The sequence below is a fragment of the Hippopotamus amphibius genome, chromosome 8, assembly GCF_030028045.1.
Source record: "Hippopotamus amphibius kiboko isolate mHipAmp2 chromosome 8, mHipAmp2.hap2, whole genome shotgun sequence".
NCBI classification, from domain to species: Eukaryota; Metazoa; Chordata; class Mammalia; order Artiodactyla; family Hippopotamidae; genus Hippopotamus; species Hippopotamus amphibius.
In genome coordinates, this window is record NC_080193.1 from 77,742,856 (window position 1) to 77,764,281 (window position 21,426).

Consider the following 21,426-nt stretch of genomic DNA (forward strand, 5'->3'; position numbering starts at 1 on the left):
TAACATATAAAGAGGAGCTGGGTCCTGAAAACAGCATTTGAAGCTGTGCCATCTGCAGCTCAATTCAGCCCTGCCCTAGTTTTCATGTTTCCAATTCTGTGAATTCTCCTTTGATGAAATCAGTTTGGGTCAGAGCTTATGTTGTCATTACTACTTTCAACAGAAAGACTTCTGATTGGAAGAAAGGGACAGATGTTCATGCACAATTCTGTTTTTGTAAAAGATAAAGGCACACGTGTGTGTGTGTATGTGTGTGTCTGTAGAAAGAGTCTGGAATAATATATATATATATATATATATATATATATATATATATAAAAGTAACAGTGGTTATATCTAGGCAACAGAATTTGAAGTAATTTTTCTTCCTGTGTTTTGTAATTGTTATTCAAAGAGCATAGATTGCTGTGTGATAAAGGGGACGTGTTTATGATTCTTGACAAAGTTGTTCGAATCCACAAGTTCTAGGGAGTAAGAGGAACTTCATCTCATCTACTATTGACCTTGTAGGAATAAACATGAGCCAGCACAACCAGAGCAAGGATTGCTCCTTCCATGATGTGGATGAGCTGATGAAAACTGTGCAGCTGGCTGTCCACATCCCTACCTTCCTTCTCGGTCTGCTCCTCAATTTGCTCGCCATCCGAGGCTTCGGCTCCTTCCTGAAAAATAGGTGGCCCTACTACGCCGCCACCTCCATCTACATGATCAACCTGGCCGTCTTTGACCTGCTGCTGGTGCTTTCCCTCCCGTTCAAGTTGGCCCTGTCCCGCGTGAAGGCTCCCTTTCCTCCCTTCTGTACCCTGGTGGAATGCCTCTACTTCATCAGCATGTACGGGAGCATCTTCACTATCTGCTTCATCAGCCTGGACAGATTCCTGGCCATCCAGTACCCACTCCTGGTCAGCCACCTCCGATCCCCTAGGAAGATCTTCGTGACCTGTTGCACCATCTGGGTCTTGGTGTGGGTGGGGAGCACTCCTATCTATAGCTTCCATGGGAAAGTGGAAAATTACACGTGCTTCCACAATATGTCTGACAGCACCTGGAGTGCCAAGGTCTTCTACCCCCTTGAGATCTTTGGCTTCCTTCTTCCCATGAGCATCATGGGTTTCTGCTCCTCCAGGAGCATTTACATTCTGGTGGCCCGTCGGGACTACACCCGGGACTGGGTCCAGCAGAAGGCCTGCATCTGGACTATCGCAGTCAGTCTGGCTGTCTTTGTGGTCTCTTTTCTCCCGGTTCACCTGGGTTTCTTCTTGCAGTTCCTGGTGAGGAACGACTTTATTAAGGAGTGCAGAGCCAAGCAGAACATCATCTTTTTCCTGCAATTGTCCATGTGTTTCTCCAATGTCAACTGCTGCCTGGATGTTTTCTGCTACTACTTTGTCATCAAAGAATTCCGCATGGACATCATGGCCCAGCGGCCTTCCAGGGCCCAGCTGGTCCTCCAGGATACCATGACCAGCACGGTTAAGGGAAGAAAGCTGTGCTTGGAGGAAGGAAACCTCAGTCCCAATTCCACAGCAGATGCCTCTTCCTAGGGCTCTGATGTGGTTGGCTGACACACGGCACATACACAGGTGTGCCGCCCGTCCCATGATGTTCACTTGAATGTCGTCTTTGCTCACTGTGGCCCCAAAACCTTTCCCCAGCACCCAGACAACTGGACATAAACCACTCACTCTCTGGGGAGCTCTGAAGAACCTAAGACCCAGGTGAATGTGTGATTTCTAAGCCCAAAACGCATGAGGCAGAAGAACTGAGAAAGAGAATGAGACCATCTGAATAAGGCTGTTCCCAACTCCTCTGTTCTTCTGTGAGGCTAGAAGATTCTGGAAAGGAAGCGTGAGAGGAGTTAGGAGAGAGAATCAAGAGGGTTGGGCATGGAGGAGAGATGGAGCGGGAGGGATGGACCAAACTCCTTTTGGGGTTCCCGGTGTGGAGCGGTTGCCCTTTCTGGTCTCTTCTGGAGCTCTGCTGGCCAATGACCTCACAGAGATGCCAGCAGTGGGGGTGACAGGGGAGAGCAAGTATGCACAGAGAGCCCCAAGTTTTCTAGTGCCTTGGAAAGGCTGGGAGGCCAGCCAAACCTTCCCGTGCCCAGGAGAAAGCTGCAAGAGGGACTGAGGGGGTGCTGGTGTGGACCAGGCTGTGTGAAGCTGTGGACACTTTGTGGAAGCAGCGGGGACAGAGTGGAAAGGTACTGGTGACACCTGAGAGCCTTGAGGGGCACAGGATATACCTGGGAAAGGTAGGAGACAGGCCAAGGGCTGGAAGTGGGCAGCGCCTCCCCCATTGCCATTGGGGCGTCCACTGCATGGAGTCTGAGCACTGGCCCAGGGGGAGGAGAGGCAGTGGAGACGAACCTGGGAGTGGGAAATCCCTGGACATGACCAGCTTGCTCTCTGGAACAGGCTGGGATGTTGTTAATTAGACTTAGTTTTGTTGAGGATGATGAGAAGGAATCAGGCTTCATTCAGTTCAGCCAGAGGAGAATGAGGTGTTTGTCTTGCCCACCTGAGTCCTGGCGGGGCAGCTGGCCACGGAGGCAGTGTCCATAGAGCTGTTCCTGTCCAGTGGCTGGGAGGGAGAAGACAAGACAGCCAGGAGTGGACGGACCATCTTGACGACACAGGGCTCTTGGCAGCTCCTGGTTGGAAACTGTAAACGATTGAATCATGGTTTGGACTGGGCCTCTCTAATGCTCTAGAGAAGGCACAGTGGTGACAGCTGAAAGCCTGCCAGTGACTCAGCTGCTCCAGGGAGTGAAATGATGATCAGGATAAATTGTGGGGTGGTTTGCAAGATGGAGTGAGTGGGATGAAAAGTAACAAATGAGACTTGATGTGAACAGGGGGGAGGTCTTTAGGAAGAAAAGCAACCTCTACCTGCCGAGAAGAGGCGTCCACCGCTAAGTGGTGGACGGAAGGGAGGGGTGGCCGTGTGGGGGGAAGAGGGCGACTTAGATAAAACCCTGAGGGAGGAGGAGGTGCGGTTGGGTAATAGTCCCAGGCTTGAAGCGCTGGGGCTCTGTGAGGGGGTGGGGGTGGTGTGTGGGACCGGCAGGAAGGATGGAGGGCAGAGCGGCTTCCTGCCTGAGCATCCTCAATTTGACAGAGAGCCATCGAAGGGCAGGAGCCCCGCCTTCTCCTGCCTTGCCTGTGGTCAGTGGTCAGTGGTCAGGCGGCACTCTGTGGGGCTGGAGGGAAAGGTGAGGAAGAAAGGGTAGAAATGGGTGTGGAGCGGCGCTCACGACCAGGACCAGAGGATGCTGCCCCTCAGACGGGGCCTCCTCGAACCCGCACCCAGAGTCAGGGGTCTGCTGACCCAGAGGTGAGTCCCGCCCAGCGGCTCCAAGCCCTGGACACTCCTCCCCCTGCCCATGGGCCGCTCAGTCCCATGGCCATCCTGGACGGGGGCACAGCCATGCTCGTCTCAGGCCAGCCGTATCTCCAGCAGGACACCGGGCTGTGGGGTCAGAGTCTGCGGGTGGGTGGAGTCAGGAACCGCCCTGCCTCCAATTTCTGTCTTTGCACTGGGAGCTGGGAGCCTGGCTGGTGGAACGGAGCGGTGTGGCTCATGCCGCAGTTGTGCTTACCACTGTGCTTGGGGCCAGACAGGCTTCTAAAGAGGAAAGAGGTGGCGGGCCCCTGACGACCCATCATCCCCAGTGATATTCATAAACGTACAATCTCATCTTGTGGGCAGCATGACTCTGCCAGAGCCAGGTGACAGACAGCAGGAGGGGAGTCTAGACTCACGAGCTGCGTAACTGCTGGGTGTAGGTCCTTGGAGGGGTGTGGCAGTATGGGGCCGGTGTGACAACTGTGGACTGTGGGTGAGCCTTAGGACTCCCCTGACGGATCCCAACACACTGCGGGCAGGGGATGGGCCTTTTCTCTCTCCCCATGGGGACCCATCCTGGGCTGCGAGTCACAGAGGATCCATCAGGGTCTGTGGGAGTGGGCACAGGTCCAGCGCTGCAGGCCAGGCTGCTCTATAGGAGGGTCCACACACAGGGCTCAGCCTGGCGCACGATCAGCAGTCAGGCCTGCAGGCGCAGAAGGGTCAGAGGGTCAGGGTCGAGGTTAGGGTGATGATGCATCCAAGGGCTCACCCTGCAGCAAGTGGCAGTGAGTTGGGAACAGCTGAACTTAGTTGTGGAAAAGGCTGAAATTTTCACTGCTAAAACCAGTGGAGGCTTAGGGACATTGGCCATAAATGTGACCTTATGTCTTCCCCTAATCTGGAAAAATTTGAGATGCACTTGGTATGTGTACATGTGTGAAACTAGGACAGTTAATTGGAAACAATGATTGGATTAATCTGATTTGCCAAATAAATAGATTCTCATGATGCTGAGTAACCTTGTCTTGGGCTGCACTTATTGGCTCCAGCGAAGAGCAAGCCGCTGATGGCCCTTGTCAGGTGACACAATAATCTTGGTCAAAGGAACCACAAAGGGACCAGGCTGAAGAAGTCACCTGGATGCCAAGTCTAGGAGCACAGAGGGCCACCTGCTGGCCTGTCCTGGGGGCCAGGAGCCAGACCCTGCAGTGTCTAAATGCAGCCCCTATTTCCACTTGGGTACTTGGTTCTCTGTGGCAGCAACTGGGCCACACAGACCCCACAGGCTGTGGTCCCTCCAGCGCCGAGTCCACCCCACCTTGCTCCCGCCATCTGGTCCCACCACCACCACGACACTGGAGCTGCCTGCAAAGGCCCTGCTCCTCAGCACACATTGTGTGGCCCAGCTCAGGAGACCTGCTGACCACACACAGGGCCAGCTCTCCAGAGGTCCTCCACGGATGACCCCTCCCTTCTCTGACCACCCACAGAGTGAGTCCGTCTCTCCCAGGTTAGATCTGAATTTTCCTTCATGCCTCATCCCATGTGAGTCTTGCTAACCTATCCGGAGCTCTGGGAGAATGCGAACAGCCAGGTGCTGGCCTGGGCCACCCTGTTCTCTTGAGTCCCCCGCGATGCTGAACACAGCCCAGTCATGGCCTGGATGCCAAGGGATGACTGGGGGCATCCTTGCTCCTTGGTGGCTGCTGTGGACTGAATTATATCTCGCTCCCGCCCCCCACCCCCGCCGTGGTCAATCTGCATGTTGAAGCCCTAACCCCCAAAGTGATGGTGTTTGGGAATGGGACGTTTAGAAGATACTTAGGTTTAGATGAGGTCCCATGATGGGAGTAGTGCCCTTATAGGAAGAGACACCAGAGTGCTTGCTTCCTCCCGCTCCACACACTAAGAAAGGCTCCACGAGGACACAGCGAGCAGACGGCCTCCTGCAACACAAGGAGAGAGCCCTCAGCAGACATTAACCCTGCTGACACCTTGATCTTGGACTTCCAGCCACCAGAACTGTTGTTAAAGCCACCAGGTCTGTGGTATTTTGTTATAGCAGCCCGAGAAGGCTAATACGACAGCCATTGTCTGCTGACCCAGTAGCCACCCCACGTCTGGGCCACGTTCCCTCAGGGGCAAGGACTGACCTTCCCTTGGGATATTGGTCCCCAGGGAGCATTTGCATGGAGAACACCAGTCCACAAACTGCGTTTGCCACTCTATTCCTACTGAGTCTCTCTCTGGGGACCCTGTGATGCTGAGAGTCACTGTGTGAATGCTACAGAGCTGCTGCAGGATACTAGTGACATTTGCAGTGAGGTAACAGCCTTGTTACCACAAATAAACAGTGATTGCACAGATGCTTGAAATGGCTGAGACCTGGTGGGTGACTGTGGAGACTAACAGTGGTTAAAAAGGACTCTGTTGAAAGATCAGCGAGGGGAGAGATTGAAAAGAGCAACCGTGTGGGTGTGAGGAGAGTCTAGTGTGCAGAACAGTCACGAGATAGGGACGGGGTGCCCCAGTGGAGGAACCACGTAGGGATGATTGTTCCTCAGACCACCCTCCATCGACCCTCACGGGTAGGCTGTACTGTGGGCAATGACTTTCCAGGGCCCCTGTGAGACCCCACAGCAGAGGTGACAGAGGACTCGAGGACCCACAGAAAAGTGTTACAGAAGGGTTTGGGGGAAAAGTACTTGCAGCTACCTTACGCTTTTCTCCACCCAGAGCCAGCTGCTCCAGTGATCCCAGAACCCAGAGCCATGAATGGGCATTTGAGGGAGAACATGTGGCAGGTGGGTCAAGCTGTACTCAGGAGCTGGGGGCGGAACGACCCACAGATGCCCCTCTGCCCCACTTCAGTCCTGAGCATCCCCCCGCCCCTGACAAGCCTGCAAGGTGCGTCCTCTGCACAAATCCACTGCAGGAGGACCCACAGGGCGCTTGATCAGGAACTAAACGTGGCCCCCTGTGCTTTGAAGTCTCCAAAGGCCTGTCACTTCAAAGCCTGGTGTCACTTCTGCTGGGGGTAGGGGCCCTGAGTTCACCTTGAAGCCTCAGACAGCCTTTGTTCTGGGGGCCTCGTTTGAGAAAGTGTAACCCTGTGAGGGAGGCTGTTGAGACCTGGGGCTCCGCGGGGCACCTACAGTCACGCAAAAGTCACCTCAGGGTGCATCTGTGTCACGAACATCTCTGCGAAGTGTGTTCCTCTGCCAGAGACCCCTCTGTGCGGGCGGCTCAGGGCTGCACATCGCAGGCAATGGTGCGCAGACACTTGCGTGTGGCTTCTCGTTCAGGGAGGAGTGAGGGCCAGTGGAGGCTGCAGAGAATTTTGGAAAGATATGCAGGTATCAGACTTGACCTGGCTAATACAGAGGGTCCACGTAGCTGATTCTCATGGATGGTGCCTGAATGACCCTGACTCGGGGAACATACGGGTGTCCAATGACCCAGTAATCATCGTGTGAGGTCCAGGCACAAACCACGGCTCCGGGAGTGGATGGTGGGGTTTCCCTGAAGGGCAGAGAGGCTCATGGCCAAGGATCTGGGATGGTCAAACATTTCCAAAGGAACTGGCACCAGGCAGGTGGGCAGACCACCCCCAAGATATGCTGGATGTTGTTGCCCCTGGGTTCTGGGAGGGACTGCCTCCAACGGCAGGTACAAGCCTCTTGGCTGTGCTTTCCTTCCCGTTTTCCAGTCTTCAGCACAGACTTAAAGTTGTAACCGGGGTCCAGCTCTCACTGATGGGAATCGAGCATGTACAGTAGAGTGGAGCACGCATAAGTGCAAACCCAGGAAGCCTTTGGCAGTCTTGTCAGCACGTCCTGGGGCAGGAGACCCGGAAGTTCCTGGGGAGGGGAGCCTGGCAGAAAATGGACATCTGCACTGATGGAGGATGGGGGCAAACTCATCGTTCTTGGAGTATTAAGAAAATCTGACTTCAGAGCTGGGACATTTAAGTCACATGGATAAAATAGGGATCAAAATGGATGTAACGGTGCTGGAAACTGTTGCTATTTCCTCCCTGGGATCTCACGCTGCAAAACGCTTCCCTAGAGAGGGAAGGGTGTATAACCTGCAGGGCTGCCGTAACAAAGCACCACAGACTGAGGGGTTCACACAACAGGAACTTATTTCTCACAGTTCTTGAAGTCTAAGTTTGAGGTCCGTCAGAGTTTGGTTTCTGGTGAGAGCTCTCCACTGCCTTCTCACTGTGTCCTCACATAGTGGGGAGGGCGGGAGGGAGAGAGAGAGAGAGAGTGAAAGAGGGAGAGAGCGTGTGGCCTCTCGTGTCTCTCCTTTTTTCTTTTTTATAAATTTATTTATTTATTTTATTTATTTATTTATTGGCTACTTTGGGTCTTCATTACTGTGCGAGGGCTTTTCTCTAGTTGCGATGAGCTGGAGCTACTCTTCGTTGTGGTGAGTGGGCTTCTCATTGTGGTGGCTTCTCTTGTTGCAGAGCATGGGCTCTAGGTGTGTGGGCTTCAATAGTTGCGGCATGAGGGCTCAGTAGTTCTGGCTCACAGTCTCTGGAGTGCAGGCTCAGTAGTTGTGGTGCACAGGCTTAGTTGCTCCATGGCATGTGGGATCTTCCCGGACCAGGGCTCAAACCCATGTCCCCTGCATTGGCAGGCTGATTCTTAATCACTGTGCCACCAGGGAAGTCCTGGTGTCTCTTCTTATAAAGACACTAATCCTGCTGGATCAGGGTCTCACCTTTATGACCTCATTTTACCTTAATTACCTCCTAAGGACCTTATTTCCAAATGCAAGCACATTGGGGGTTAGGGTTTCAACATATAAATATTGGGGGGCACAATTCAGTCCATTGCCTACAGATTTACTCTGTGACCTGGAGCAAAAGAAGTGTTGTGCTTCTTTTGTTTCTTCACATCGAATGTAACCTGCTCTGAGCTCATCGAGCTTTACTGTAGGATATTCCAGCTCCATCATCTGGGGCTCGGTCCCTCTCCCAGGAGGTGCACAAGTCCTAGGGATGGGGTCCCTCAGTGGCTGAACTATTTACAGGGGCCTCTGAGTCTCAGGACACACTGGTCACAGCCGTGGTGTCCACTTAACAGGCCCTTCAAACACTTAGGCATGAAGCTCATCCCCGCAGCCCCGGAGAATTCCGTGTTAAGTGGTCTTTCTCCTTCAAGCCCGAGGCTCCCTTCTGCCATCCTGCCATTCCATGGGGAGGCAGAGTCTTGTCTTGGCTCTTCTTGGGAACAATAACAAACAGCCTGCACCTTCCCAGGCTTGGGAAGCTGGTGCTCTAACCTCACTGAGCCCGGCCACACTCCTCTGTACTCCCCTTCCCCAAATCCTGCAGGGCTTTCTTTACCCGACTGCTGGACAAAAAACCTGGCTTCCTTTTCAGGCACAGAGAATGGAAGAGCCTTCTTTTTTTGTGTGTGTGGAAAAAAATTAAATCATTTATTTTTAAAACCAAGCCACTAGGAAAATATATCACAGTCTTAAAACAGCAAACAGACAGGCTATGCTACCATTTAAAGTACTAAGTTGGTAAAAAGACCACAAGGTCCTTATCAAAATGACAAGGTGCCAGAACTGGGGCAAGAATAACGCATGCCACAAAGGCCCTGGCAAAAGTGGTGTTTGGTCACTGAGCACTGTCCCTCTTTTGCTCTGAAGCAGTCACAGCTCGCCCCCGAGTTGCTAACTTTTTCCTCCCTTGACCTTCGTGTTGCCAAGGGATGGTCTCAATAGAGCTCTGTTATTTCAGGGGGCAGGGAAAGCAATACTGGGTTTAGGCTTTCACTCTATTCTGTCTTATGAAAACCAGATTTTTTCAAAGTCAGTGCTTCATAGCTCTCTTAATTAAGCAGCTAACAGTTGCTCTTTCACTGTTCATGCCTGAATACTAGCATATAGCACAATCAAAACCCCCTTTCCCTTCAAGGCTGAGAGTCAGTCACTGCAGGACTGCCTTGTCCCTCCGCTGCAGACAGACTCAGGGCCCATCATGGCTGCGGGGGAGCGGGAGGCTTTGCTTCCCCTACCCGTGTGATATCCCTTCTTATATTTTCGCAGGATCTCCAGGCTGAAAGATGTTACGTGTGAGAATTTTAAGAAATGCGCATCCACATTTTGATGGCAAGAAGCGGACCCTTTCAAAATTTTTATCCAAACGACCTCTCCCAATTCTACATCTTAAATGAACTTCATGCCCTTGTATATAAAACAAAACCAAGCAAAACAAACCCCCAGAAGCCCCCTTTTCCCTTATAAATTAGGGACCTCATGGATTTTGTTTTATTACAGTTTGTGGAAAATGTTGTGGTGCTCCTTCTGGTAAACAGGAGGTTGGCAACAAACAGAAACACCTCTCCTCACACTCCGCCAGATCATAGGTGTGTTAGATGCACCTCCCAGCCTGTTGGTATCTGTGTACTAAGAGAATCTGGTACCTTGGAGGGCTCTGGTTTGGTTCAAAGGAGACTCCCTGTTGCCAGGCTAAGCACTTACCACATGAAATTCAGGCTCACAGAAACTCTCCTGCGCTATCTCCGGCCCCAATTTTAGCACCAGTTTTTTCCATTTCGCTTTCTAGGATTGAAACACAGAGGAACCAGTGTCCACAGGCAAGTGACATAGGCCTTCAACTTGCAGCCATCTTTAATTTCCTCACTCATAAACTTTCCTTAAAAGACTCAAATCCCCATTCCTCTTTTTAAATAGCTCCCTGCCCTCAGTGCTGATGGCCAATAGCAGACATCTATCTCCCAATGGACGAGAGAGACTTCGTCTTCTTGGTCATGGTTGGGATGAAGTTCGTGTGGTCATCCACACACTTGGTCACACAACTCTCTAGCTGCCGCTTCACCCAAAGCCCTTTACTCCCCGCATCTATTGAATCTTTGGCTTTGTTGTTGCCATGCATAATGCCCTGGAATAGGTGGTCCTGGCGCTTCTGCAGCTCGTGGGTCCCCAGGGCCTGGGCTTGAGCCAGAGGTGCATGGCAGCGCTCCACGCACAGGTGCGCCTGCTGCATGGACGCCTGGCTGTCCTCACAACAGCCAGCGCTGCACCAGAACATGGGGCCCCGCATCTTCCGGATGTTCTCTCTCTCCAGACTTTTCCCCTTGGAGTCCCCCGCCTCCTGCACCTGGAGCTGCTGCAGCTCCTCCATGGCGACTGCATGTGGCTCCCTGCCTTGCTGGCGCCCACATGGACTCCCACCAGAAGAGACTTCTTACCATCGCTCCCTGGTCCTTGTGGTCCTGATGGGCAAGTGCCCTCTGCCATCTGTGAATGGAACCACTTTCAGCTCCAATTCAGTTCAAGTGTCATCGTATTTCCTGAGCAGTTGCTGTGTGTCCACTCCCGTGCTGGACAAGAAGGGCAGAACAGGGAGCTCAGAGCCCTGCTGAGGGACCAGTGAACACCTAGGGAGCCGAGAACAAGGCGATATCCGAACCCACATGCAGGACTTGTGTGTGGCATGTGGTTTCTCAACTGAAAAAGAAAAATCACAGCGGCAGTTTACGTGGCAGGACACAGTGTTCTCTCTTTTTTTAAGAACTTTTATTGAGATATAATTGACATACAATAAACTGCATATATTTAAAGTGTACAATTTGATTTTTTTTCTTATTAGTAATGTATATATGGTAATCCCAATCTCCCAATTCATCCCACCCCAACCCCCAACCTCCCAACCCCCCCTCCACTGTCCCCCTCTGGTGTCCATTTGTTTGTTGTCTACATCTGAGGACACAGTGTTCTGATATGTAAAACGATAAAAGAGGAGCAACCATGGTGGGTGGGTCCCCCAAGTGCCTCTATAGAAGCACCCCAGCACCAGCTGCCCTCATCTATGGGCCCACAGGGGCATCCTGACGTCTGTGGTCCGAGTGGTCAAGATTGTGGGACTCTGGTGGTGCCCACAGGCACACCCCTGACACTCACACATCCTCCCAACCCCACTTTCTCCTCTCCAAGGCCTGGCTTCTACCCCAGGCTAGAGCTGCCCTGCGGGCTGAGTGTCCTGAACAGCTGCCTCTGAGATGGAGCTTCACATGTGGGCGGTTTGTTGGAGAGCATCCTCGGCATCCATGCCTGCAAAGGGCAGGGACAGAAGCAGTGAGGGTGGCAGAGAAGCTGAGCCGGGATGCCTGTGAGACCCCTGTGGTGAGGTCTGTGCAGAGTTGTCCCAAGTTGGAATGGGACTCCAGGCCTGTAGACCCCGCATGACCCAGTCTTAGGGGGCCTGGGAAGGTGTGACCTTGGGTAGGAGGCTCCCTGTGCCGAGGGCCTGAGAGCAGCTGGGCAGTAGGTCCTCACTGGAGGGGGGCCCCGGCTGCTTGTCTCCACCCAGAGGTGAGAAGGCACGATGCTTGGTGGGCAGCTCACACCACTCGGCTGGATCTCCCAGCTGGGCCCTGGGAGGCGTGGTTGTGGGGGTGTATGTGTGGCCGGCCCCAGGAAGCAAGTGGCCGAGTCTGAGACAGGGTGGGAAACCACAGAGGGCAGAGCAAGTCGCCTTGTTTCAGAAAAGAGTGTAAAACGGGTAGCCGGACAGAGAAAGTCCCCCAGAGCAGAGGCATCTGGAGACCTAGGTGCACAGGTGTGGAGTCTTTAGAGAAACCAGACCCAGTGTCTTTGTCTTGAAGTTTCTCTGAGACTCTGTGAGGGCACGGAGTGTGTTCAGGGCAGAGCCCCATCCTGCCCACACGGTGGATGGGGTTGGGGCTGAGAGGTGGTCTTTCTCAGAGCCCAGCTGGTGCCTCCTAGCTCCTGGTAGCTGGATGGCACAGAGGATCATCTGAGAAAGCCACTCATTCAATGATGTGAATGAGTGATGTTCGATTCCAAGGACCAAGTTCAAAGATGTCACCTACTCAGAGCTCCCTTCTCCCTCAGTTGGGGCACTTGGGGACTGTTATGGACTGAATGTTTGTGTCTAACCCCCTCCCCCAAATTCATGTGTTGAAATCCCACCTCCTCCAATGTGATGGTATTAGGAGGTGAGGCCTTTGGAGGTGGTTATGCCATGAGGGTGGAGCCCTCATGAATGGGATTAGTGCCCTTATAAGAGACCCTAGAGAGCTCCCTTGCTCCTTCTGCTGTGTGAGGACACAGTGAGAAGTCAGCAGTTCGGGATTAGGAAGAGGGCTTTCACTGGACCCCGACCATGCTGGTGCCCTGATCTCAGACCTTCAGCCTCCAGAACTGTGAGAAGTAACTGTTAGTAGTTTGAGCTGCCCAGTCCATGGAGTTATGTTATAGCAGCCTGAACTAAGATAGGACTCAGTTTAGTAATTAGTTAGTGAGATTGAGAAAATGTTATTTGCCAAAATTCCCCTTCAGAAAAGAAAGTGTTCGGGAAAGTCCTTGGAGGTGAAAATGGGAGGAACTGGTCCAAGAGAGAAAGATCTACTGCCTCAGAGAGGAAGGAAGGAGGAAGGGCAACTGGGGAGTGTTAGGAAGCAGGAAGGAGCCCGAAGGATGGCAGAAGGCACGTGTGACCTGGCCGATCTCTAAGAAATGGTGGAAATCTTACAGTGCCTGGTGTGAGCAGATGTTGTGGAACCAGGGAAGGAAGGCTTGGCAGTGATGGCCTGGAGCAGCATGGAAAAGAAAGACACGGAAGGAGGTGAGCCCTGGCGTGCGTGGCTGTCCTGGAGAGGGCCCTGTCCCCCTAAGCCTGTGACACTGGGGTTCCGGTCAGGTTTATCCAGGCCCACAAGGGGCATGGAGCTGGGGTTGCCCTGGGGGACTGAAGGTGTCCTGGTGCCTGTGGGATCAGAGCAGCCACGGTCACCTGGTGTGGGCTGAACGCTGGACCCCCTGAGACCACCTCCCTCCCCTGCCCTGAGCTGGCTACAGCCCGGCCCTCCCCAGGACCTTGGAGGCAGCCTGCCTGAGAATGGTGAAAGCTCAGTGCTGGGTTAAAAGGTCCTGGCTCCTACCCTGACCACTGTGTGCTCATGGCCGAGATACCCCATTCAGTGCACTGTGCCTCAGCTTGAAATGAAAATAACAGCTCTACCTACGATGCAACAACACATAGAAAATGTCTGGCATGTGGTAAGGGCTTCATAAATATTAGCTCTTAGAATTGTGGTGAGGTTCTTTTTTCAATTTTTTTTCTTTCTTTTTTTTTAACAGAACAAGTGGCCAGTTGCTCTCTGTGGCCATAGATCTTAATTTTGTGTCATGGATTCCTCCTGCAGTCTGGGGAAGCCTATGGACTTTCCTCAGGATCATAGTTTTAAAATGCATAAAATAAAATGCATAGGACGACAAAGGAAACCAAATATACTGCAATACAGATATCAGAATTTAAGAACTGTGATACAGCGATATATGTGCTTCTTTATTGAGGCCTTGGATAAGGAGGTCTAGTGACAGGTTCGGCAACTTATCATGACCTTAAATTAGTGATAAGCTGAGCTGAAATGATATTTTAAAATATTTGCAGCAATTGTGGTGTGATATGAAAATAGTCGTGATTTCTATTGGTGACAACGTCCCAGGCACCGTCTACACTACTGTGGTGTGATGCCTGTAAGCACAAAGGAAGGAAATGCTGGTTTCAGTTAGTGAAAATAAGTACATAATGCTTTTCCCCAACCAGTTGCAGACCCCACCCCTGGATTCCACTCCTGATCCCCAGGTTAAGAACTCCTGGTTTAGGCAGAGACATAGATACCTGGAACAGATGTTCTTCCTCTGGAGGAGAATCCTTTGTGTGCCCTCTTTATTTTAATTTTAGATTTATTTTTTATTGAAGTAACTGGTTTATAACATTATATAAGTTTCACGTGCACATTATATTTCTACTTCTATGTACCTTACAGTGTGCTCACCACAAAAATTGCAGTTCCCATTCATCACCATACAGTTGATCCCCTTTACTCCATTCACACCCCGCTTCGCCTCTGGTAACCTCTACCCTGTTCTGTGTACCCTTTCGGTTATGCAAATGTGGGCCACCAGGGTGCCAGCCTCTTGCTCTTGGGGTGCCGGCTGTGGGGGTTAGCAGAAGCTGGCCCTGCTGGGGTGGGTGAGGCTCCCTGGGGCTCTGTGAAAACAAAGACACTCACATCCCAACCCTGATCTCCGAGATGCAAAGTCAGGCACATCTGTCCAGGCGAGCTAGGGTGATCAGTGGCAGAGAAGAGCAGAGAAGCCCTCCAAGTAAATCACCTCGAGTGAAGGGGGATTCTGGCTGATGTGCTGTTCTCATCTCAAAGGAGGAGGGCTAAGGTCAGTGTAGAAAGTGGAAGGTGGCTGATGCTAATTACCCTTCCCACCCAGCCTCCCAGCCTCAGGCGCCGGGGTTTGGGAAGTGATGGCTGAGAGCGGGAAAGAGCTGTAAACCTGCACTTAGTCTACGAAGGGCCTCCCGGCCTCCGGGGTAGCAGCACCGTCTGTGAGAACAAGTTTCAACAGTGACACCTTGTGACAGCAAGGAGCAACAGTAGCACTGGGCTCTTGGGACTCTGGTTCTTCTGATGTGAGGAAGCAAAGCTGATCTCCCCTTGGATGCTGAGATTTTTGAATAATTTGGGGCAACTCTCTTCTTGCCCAAAAGATATACAGGGACTGAAGCAACGAATTGGGGCAATGAAAGAAATGTGAACATATTTGTAATCTAAGTTGGCGAAGGAGGTCATACCAATTACATTATCATATTATAATACATGATAGCTTATTATTATTACTGCTCCTCCCATGTGTTGCTGTAATAAGTTCCACTCTCAGAGGATGACCTTACCTAATTTTATGTGAAAGTTCTCCGGGGCACCTTATTGTCACCCCATAAAGCAGCTCCAATCACACCAGCAGATCCAGCCTTTGGCGCGCTTGAGAATTCAGTTTCCCAGCTCCTCCAGCACCCCCTCCCACTACTGCTCCCCAGCCCACCAGGCCATCTGCTCTCTTCCTGCTCTTCATCCTCTGCTCTTGGGAGTCGTTACTTCTGGTATAACTGCGTGGCCGTGTGCTTCTTCTTTGTTGGGATATTTACAATGAAACCGGGACAAAGCTGTAACTCAAAGAAGGAATCAAGAGACAAAGGGGAAACACTTTTAGAAATACCTCCCATGCTTCTGAAATTCCACAAACAGCCTTCACAGGTGAGATGCTGCAAAGACTTCCCAAGGCTGTGGAGCATCTGTCATCAGCGCACCTGGGGAGGGGGTGGCACAGGCGAACGGGATGTCCCTGGGCAGAGGAAAGGGCTCGGGTATGTTTTAAGTTGCCGTGCATTATAATCCCGGTCCACTGGCCCTGGGCTTCCATAAAGTATCCCACACTCAATAGCCTATGTCAGCTGTCCTTTACAGGAGAAGGGAATCGGAGGGGTGCTCCATGTGTGTCAGACATACAGACCCAGGGCTGAGGTGGAGGATTCAGCAGATGCCCCTGTGACTCCGAAGACTATTGTGGGGATGCCAGGGTTCCCACTGAATGTGGGATGAAATCACAAGTCTTCCTGTTCAGAGATTAAAGTAAGGCTGACCCCGGGACTTCCCTGGCTGTCCAGTGGTTAAGACTTCGCCTTCTGCTGCAGGGGTGCAGGTTTGATCCCTGGTGAGGGAGTTAAGATCCCACATACCTCACAGCCAAAAAACTAAAACATAAAGCAGAAGCAATATTGTGACAAGTTCAATAAAGACTAAAAATGGTCCACATCAGAAAAAGTTCTTTAAAAAAAAAAGTAAGGGTGACCCCATAAATCTGAGGACTTGGTGATAGAAATAGGTATGAACAGGACTTTGCCTTGAAAGGGAAGTGTTTTACAGATGTGGAAACATGTGAATGAAGGTATGAGTGGGGGCAGATCTCCAATTCTCAGGTGCAGGCTCTTTCCACGACAGCACTCTGGGTCTCTGTGTCTGCCCTTCCTCCCCTCTCTGAGATCCTCTTGGGGCTCTTCAAATACCCTGAGATGTCACAGGGTGACCAGCCTGCTCCCGAGGTGATCACAGCCTGTCCGCCAGCCTTCCCCAGTCAGCACCTGGTGGAGAGCAGACTTCTCTCCTTGTCTGTCCCGCCTCATTTGGCCCTCACAGAGCTCTAAATAGAAACAGTCCTTCTTAATTATCTCTCCCAGTGAGGGCTCACATCCCCTCTCTGCCTTGCAGGCCTGGCACAGGCTGGGCGCACAGCGGAGCCCATAAATACCTGCTGGTTGACAGCCGCAGCCATCACTCTTGTCTCAACTCTTACTTCAAACCAGGAGGCAATTGGAGGCTCGACTCCACCTGGATCCTGAGCCCCATAGCACCTGCTGGAGGTAACAGAGAGCCAGGGTCTACCTCCTCCCCCCAAGCTCCTCATCCCCAACCGGATGTGCCACCCTGGTAGGAGTGATGATAATGCCAGTGTGGGTGGGATGTCCCACATCACCAGTTACGAAGAAGGTCACACTTCTCCTAAGGTTCAGATAAAAACTGTAAGCCTCCAACGTTATGGGAAGGGGCCCTTATGGCTTGGGATAAATTCTCCAGTGATAGTGTCACACAGGGATTCAAAAAGTGCTGAATCTGAGTAACTGAGCCTCGAGAAGAGGTCATGGGCTTTGGAAGCCCCTGGTGAAGACGCAGGCACCCAAGATGCCAGTGAAAAGTTGAGATTAAAATGTTTCATAAAATGTGAAAGTGGAAAGAAGCAACATTTTCAAATTAATGTATTAGTTATCTTTTACGGAATTAAAATGTCTTTAAAAACGAACACACGAACTACTCCCTGAGACATTTAAACAATGGCACACACACCACTAGTGGTCTGTATATTCAAGTTGGATCTTCTCATTTGGGAAAACTATTTTTTTCTGTGTGTGCATCTTCTTAATGGCCAAGTGGGAGATACGTTACATCCAGGCTCACCCTAGGTATGGGCACATATGGCGTGCGCCCCCGGTTCCTGGAGAAGCCCAAGCCTGGGTAGGTGGAGCAAATCCAGACTCTTCTAATGGTACATGGAAGCACATAGGGGTGGCTTATCCCTGGAGACAACGTCGGGGCTAATGTGCCCCTTCCCAGGCCAAGGCTGGGGACTCCTGCACCAAACTGCCATCAGTCCTCTCTCCGGGGAGGGAGACCAGGGGAGGCCCAGGTGGTTGGAGGCACCTGCAGAGAGGGCCTGAGCTCGGGGTTGCTGGACATCGCATGTGCAAATTCCAGCTGCTCCTTATTTACTTGGATGGGCTGGAGCTGGTTTCCCTCACAGGCAGCAAAGAAACCTCCTGGTAGGAAATGAAGTTTCTACCTCCAGAATGAGGAAGGCTGGTGTGGCGAGATGGGAGAGCAAGGGCTCTGGGGAGCTGGTGGGACTTGGAGATTCTCTCTAATGGGGCCAGGAAGGGGGTACTGTATGGTCAGACCCTCCCACCAGCCTCAGGGCTGCAGGTATATAACTCACCTAGTTAGGTATAATCTCACCTAATTCATTGGGAAACACTGGGTTAGGGTTTTTTGGACAAAAGCTCTCTGAGGTGGTGCAGGCAGCACAGTGCCCATCGACTGCCCCCAGGGACAGTGCAGATTCTTCCTTTCCGTGAAGTTGAGGAGGTAGAGGCCCCCAGGGGGCACTGAGGAGGTCCTGTCCACAGAAACCAGGGTGGTCTCTGCAGTGGGGCGTGGAGGGGGCAGGGAAGCTGATCCGAGTTCGCTGGGTGCCGGTGGGCAGGGTCTGATGGAGGGTTCTGTCTACCCTGTGCCTGCCGTAGGGAGCACCTGGTCCAGATGCTGCCACCTGAAGGTCAAAGAAGTGATGGGACTCCCCTCCCCCACATCTCCCGGGAATTGGTGCTGTCCTCTAGTCTTGGCTCAGAGGCACATCTCTCTGGGGGGCCTTCCCTGGCCACCAAGCCCAGATTAGGCCCTTCCTCTGTGTCCCCACAGTGCTCTGGCTCCACATGGATCTGGGGTCTGTGAGGGTTGTTGGTTGTAGAGGACTCGCTACAATCCAACCCAAAACAGGTTTATTTTAGAGACTGGATAATAATGATAGTCACACAGTTTATAATGTTACTAAAAATTACCGAGTTGTTGAAGAAAGGAAGGGAGGGAGGGAGGGGAGGCAGGAAGCTGTTCTGTTGTGAGGATGTACAGGAAAATAAAGGCAACGGGACTCAGCTCCACCGCGGGCCCACAGCAAGGCCTCCCTGGGCTGGGCTCCCTGGGGCGGTGGCCCAGTGCTTGGAAGGTGGAGGCCCCAGAAGCTCTCCAGGGTCTGCTCTCCCCTTCCAGCCTTTCGGCTCTGTCTCCTGCCACCACTGCTCCAGCTCACGGCCGTGGTCTCTGCTGGCCAGTCCCCCTCCGTCCACCACGGGCAGCCCGAGGACGCTCAGATGTTCACCAACAGGTCCAGCGGCGCGTGGTGGGGGCCGTGGGGCCACACATTGCACGGCGTGGCCGCCTATGGTGCCAGCACGAGCCTTCCGCAGGGGCCCGATAGGCGTCCTGAGGCTTTGTGTGTCTGTCTCTACTTCTAAGTCTGGGGCTGCCGCCTGTGAAGTCTTATCGGCCCCCAGTCACACCCAATTTAACCATCTGTAGCTATCACAGCAGAGTTGGGTAGATATGACAGAGACTGCAGGATCTGCAAAGCCAAAAATATTTCTGCTCTGGCCCTTTGCGGAAACGATTTCCTGACCTCTGCTCTGAGCTACAAGCTCTTGAAGGCAGGGACCTGGTCTTGTTCACCCCTGGTAAACACACTTAGCAGAGCGCCTGCTGCAGTAGGAGCTCAGTACGTTGCGGTAAATGAATAAGTGAATGGTGTCTGGGCTGAATCTGTGTAGTCTACGCCCCTCGCTTTGGAATGAGGCTTCACCTAGACAGCACCCACCTGCTCATCGGGTAGGGTGACCAGTGGTGCCAGTTTGCCCAGCACTGTGGGTTTCCCAGGAAGTGCGACAGTCAGTGGGAAACGTGGCAAAGCCTTGGGCGAACCCGGACAATTTGGTCACCTCATGTACAACAGCCTGGCCTCTTTCTATGTGGAGCACCTCTGCCTGCTGCATTTTGGCCAACGAACCCACATGGGTTGCTGGTAGAACTGTGTGCCCAGCAGAGACAGGCACACGAGTAAATGCCTACATAACAGCGACAGCCTGCAGCAACTGGCTAGAAGAGCAAGGCCTGAGGACGGTAGCGAGGGGGCTGGAGAGGCAATGGTGATGGGGGTCCTGGATGCTAGTGAGTGAAGCAGCTGAGATTTCTCTGGGCCGGGACGATGAAGAGGGCTCCCAAGGAGCTGGAGTCCAGCTGGGTCTTGACCGCATAAGGAGGAGTCTACCTCTGGTGGAGAAGACGGAAGGCAGTGACTTTTTTGGCTTATGAGGCCCATGTTCAGTGTCCATGTCGTTTCTGGGGAAAACTCAGGTGGGTGCCATGGCTCTTCCTGAGCAAATTTCTGTGGCCAGAGGATGAGCTGCTGACCAGCTAGATGGTCACATGCCCATCTCAGAGGGGACAGTGGGGTGCTGATTGCGGCACCAAGAGCATCCTGTGGAGTGAGCTCCAGAAAGGAAATCGAGGAGGCCTGGTTTGGGTTCTTTGGAAAGCAGAGTAGGAAGCAAAGGCTCGGTGCCACTCCTTTGCTAGGGAGGGTGACCCCAGGGAGCAGGAGAGGGAAAGGGGGTGCGGCTGGGATGGAGGGGGAGCCAGTTCCAGAGGGTGTTATGGAGCTGACCACAGCTTGGTAACACATGTAACAGGTTGCTCAGTCCCCCGGGACCATCTTCTACGAATCTGTCTAAATAACTGTCTCTCAGCACGGTCCTGCAGAGGAGAAGGGAGAGAATTTGTCCACAGGCTCCCATCTCTCGCTGGTTCACCTGTCAGGTGTTACTTGCCGGACTTCTTGGCTGCTCATGGGTGGATGCTGCATCTCACACCCTTATGTCCAGGGAAGCCCGAGAGGCAGGAAGTGTACAGGGTGGACCCGAGTCAGAGGCTGCTCTTTTGAGCCTGGTCTGGTCCACACAGAGGTGGTGGTCTCAGTAGCAGCTGGGGCTGGTGGCCAATGACCCCCAAAATAAATGAGAGGCTCCAAAGTGGCACCGAGAGGTGTCAGATCCAGAGGGGACTTGAGAGTGTGCAGTGAGATGACTCGAGTGACCACTGTCCTCCTGCATACCCTCTGGTCTCCTGCCTCTGCTGAAGCTGAGACCAGGGCCGACCAGCATTTACACAGAGAGACAACCAGGGCTGGTGCAGTCACTGGGTCAAGGGAAGGTCAGCTGTTTCTAGTGAGAACCGTGGGACAGGCCTTAGTGTCCCCCAAAAGAAAAGGCAAGAGGAACTCCTTTCGGTGGAATCCAGAGAGGTCTGGAGAGGTTGTTCAGCAGATATTTAATTAAGCTTGAAGAGTTCATAAACTCCAGGACCCTCATCATCTATCGTGTAATGGAGAGGTTTGAACAGAGCATTTGGGTGTGGTGATGTGGGAATCCAGAACTAAACAGCAAGGTTTGAAACTTTGCCAAAGGACCTGGAGGGGCGGCAAGCAGATGGGAGGCTGAACATCCTGGAAGAACCAGGGTCCGCCCAGCCCCGGCTATGGGTCAAAGGAGGGGAATCATGTGGTCTCAAGTCCCCACCGAGCAGGACTCTGCTCATCTCACTGTGTCCTCGTCAAACCCCAGCTCTCCTCTGTCTGCAGGAGCCAGAGGTCATGGAATCCAAGGAGGTGAGTCCCATCCCTTGGCCTCAAGGGAGGGTGTGTGTGTGAGGGTGGCTTTTGGCGGCTGTCTATGGGGTCTCATCACCATCTCCCTGGGCAGCAATGGCCAAGGCTTCTGTCTGACAGGAACTTGGCCGAGGTCAAAACGGAAAGTGAAACAAGTGACATCACGAAACTGTGAAAACATTTGGTCTTGAGGACAGAGGATGACATTTAATATAAATCCAACAGATAGGTCCCTTGCTGTGCTTGTTTGGGCCAGATCCCCATTCCCTCATGATACCCTGGACCTCCCCATCATGACACTTATCACACTGCCCGACAACTTCTGGTTTGTTCCCGCCTACCAGACCTCGGACTCTGGGAAGGCAGACTGACATCACCTCCTTACTC

General features: G+C 52.5%; 2 protein-coding genes across 2 annotated transcripts; one reads left to right on the forward strand and one right to left on the reverse strand.

The window, feature by feature from the left end:
• Positions 1–503: 503 nt before the first annotated feature.
• On the forward strand, positions 504–2,111 carry GPR55 (G protein-coupled receptor 55). The gene has a single exon (XM_057745703.1). The coding sequence runs from the start codon at positions 519–521 to the stop codon at positions 1,542–1,544; it is 1,026 nt and encodes a 341-aa protein (XP_057601686.1). The 5' UTR covers positions 504–518; the 3' UTR covers positions 1,545–2,111.
• Positions 2,112–9,886: 7,775 nt separating this feature from the next.
• Positions 9,887–10,519, reverse strand: LOC130858744 (protein FAM136A-like). The gene has a single exon (XM_057745705.1). It carries the CDS (start codon positions 10,517–10,519, stop codon positions 10,106–10,108), a length of 414 nt encoding a protein of 137 aa, XP_057601688.1. The 3' UTR covers positions 9,887–10,105.
• Between the last annotated feature and the right edge of the window lie 10,907 nt (positions 10,520–21,426).

What these genes read in the sequence shown, in the direction of transcription:
- GPR55 (XM_057745703.1), top strand. Translation starts at nt 519, where the DNA reads ATGAGCCAGCACAACCAGAGCAAGGATTGCTCCTTCCATGATGTGGAT.
- LOC130858744 (XM_057745705.1), bottom strand. Translation starts at nt 10,519, where the DNA reads ATGGAGGAGCTGCAGCAGCTCCAGGTGCAGGAGGCGGGGGACTCCAAG.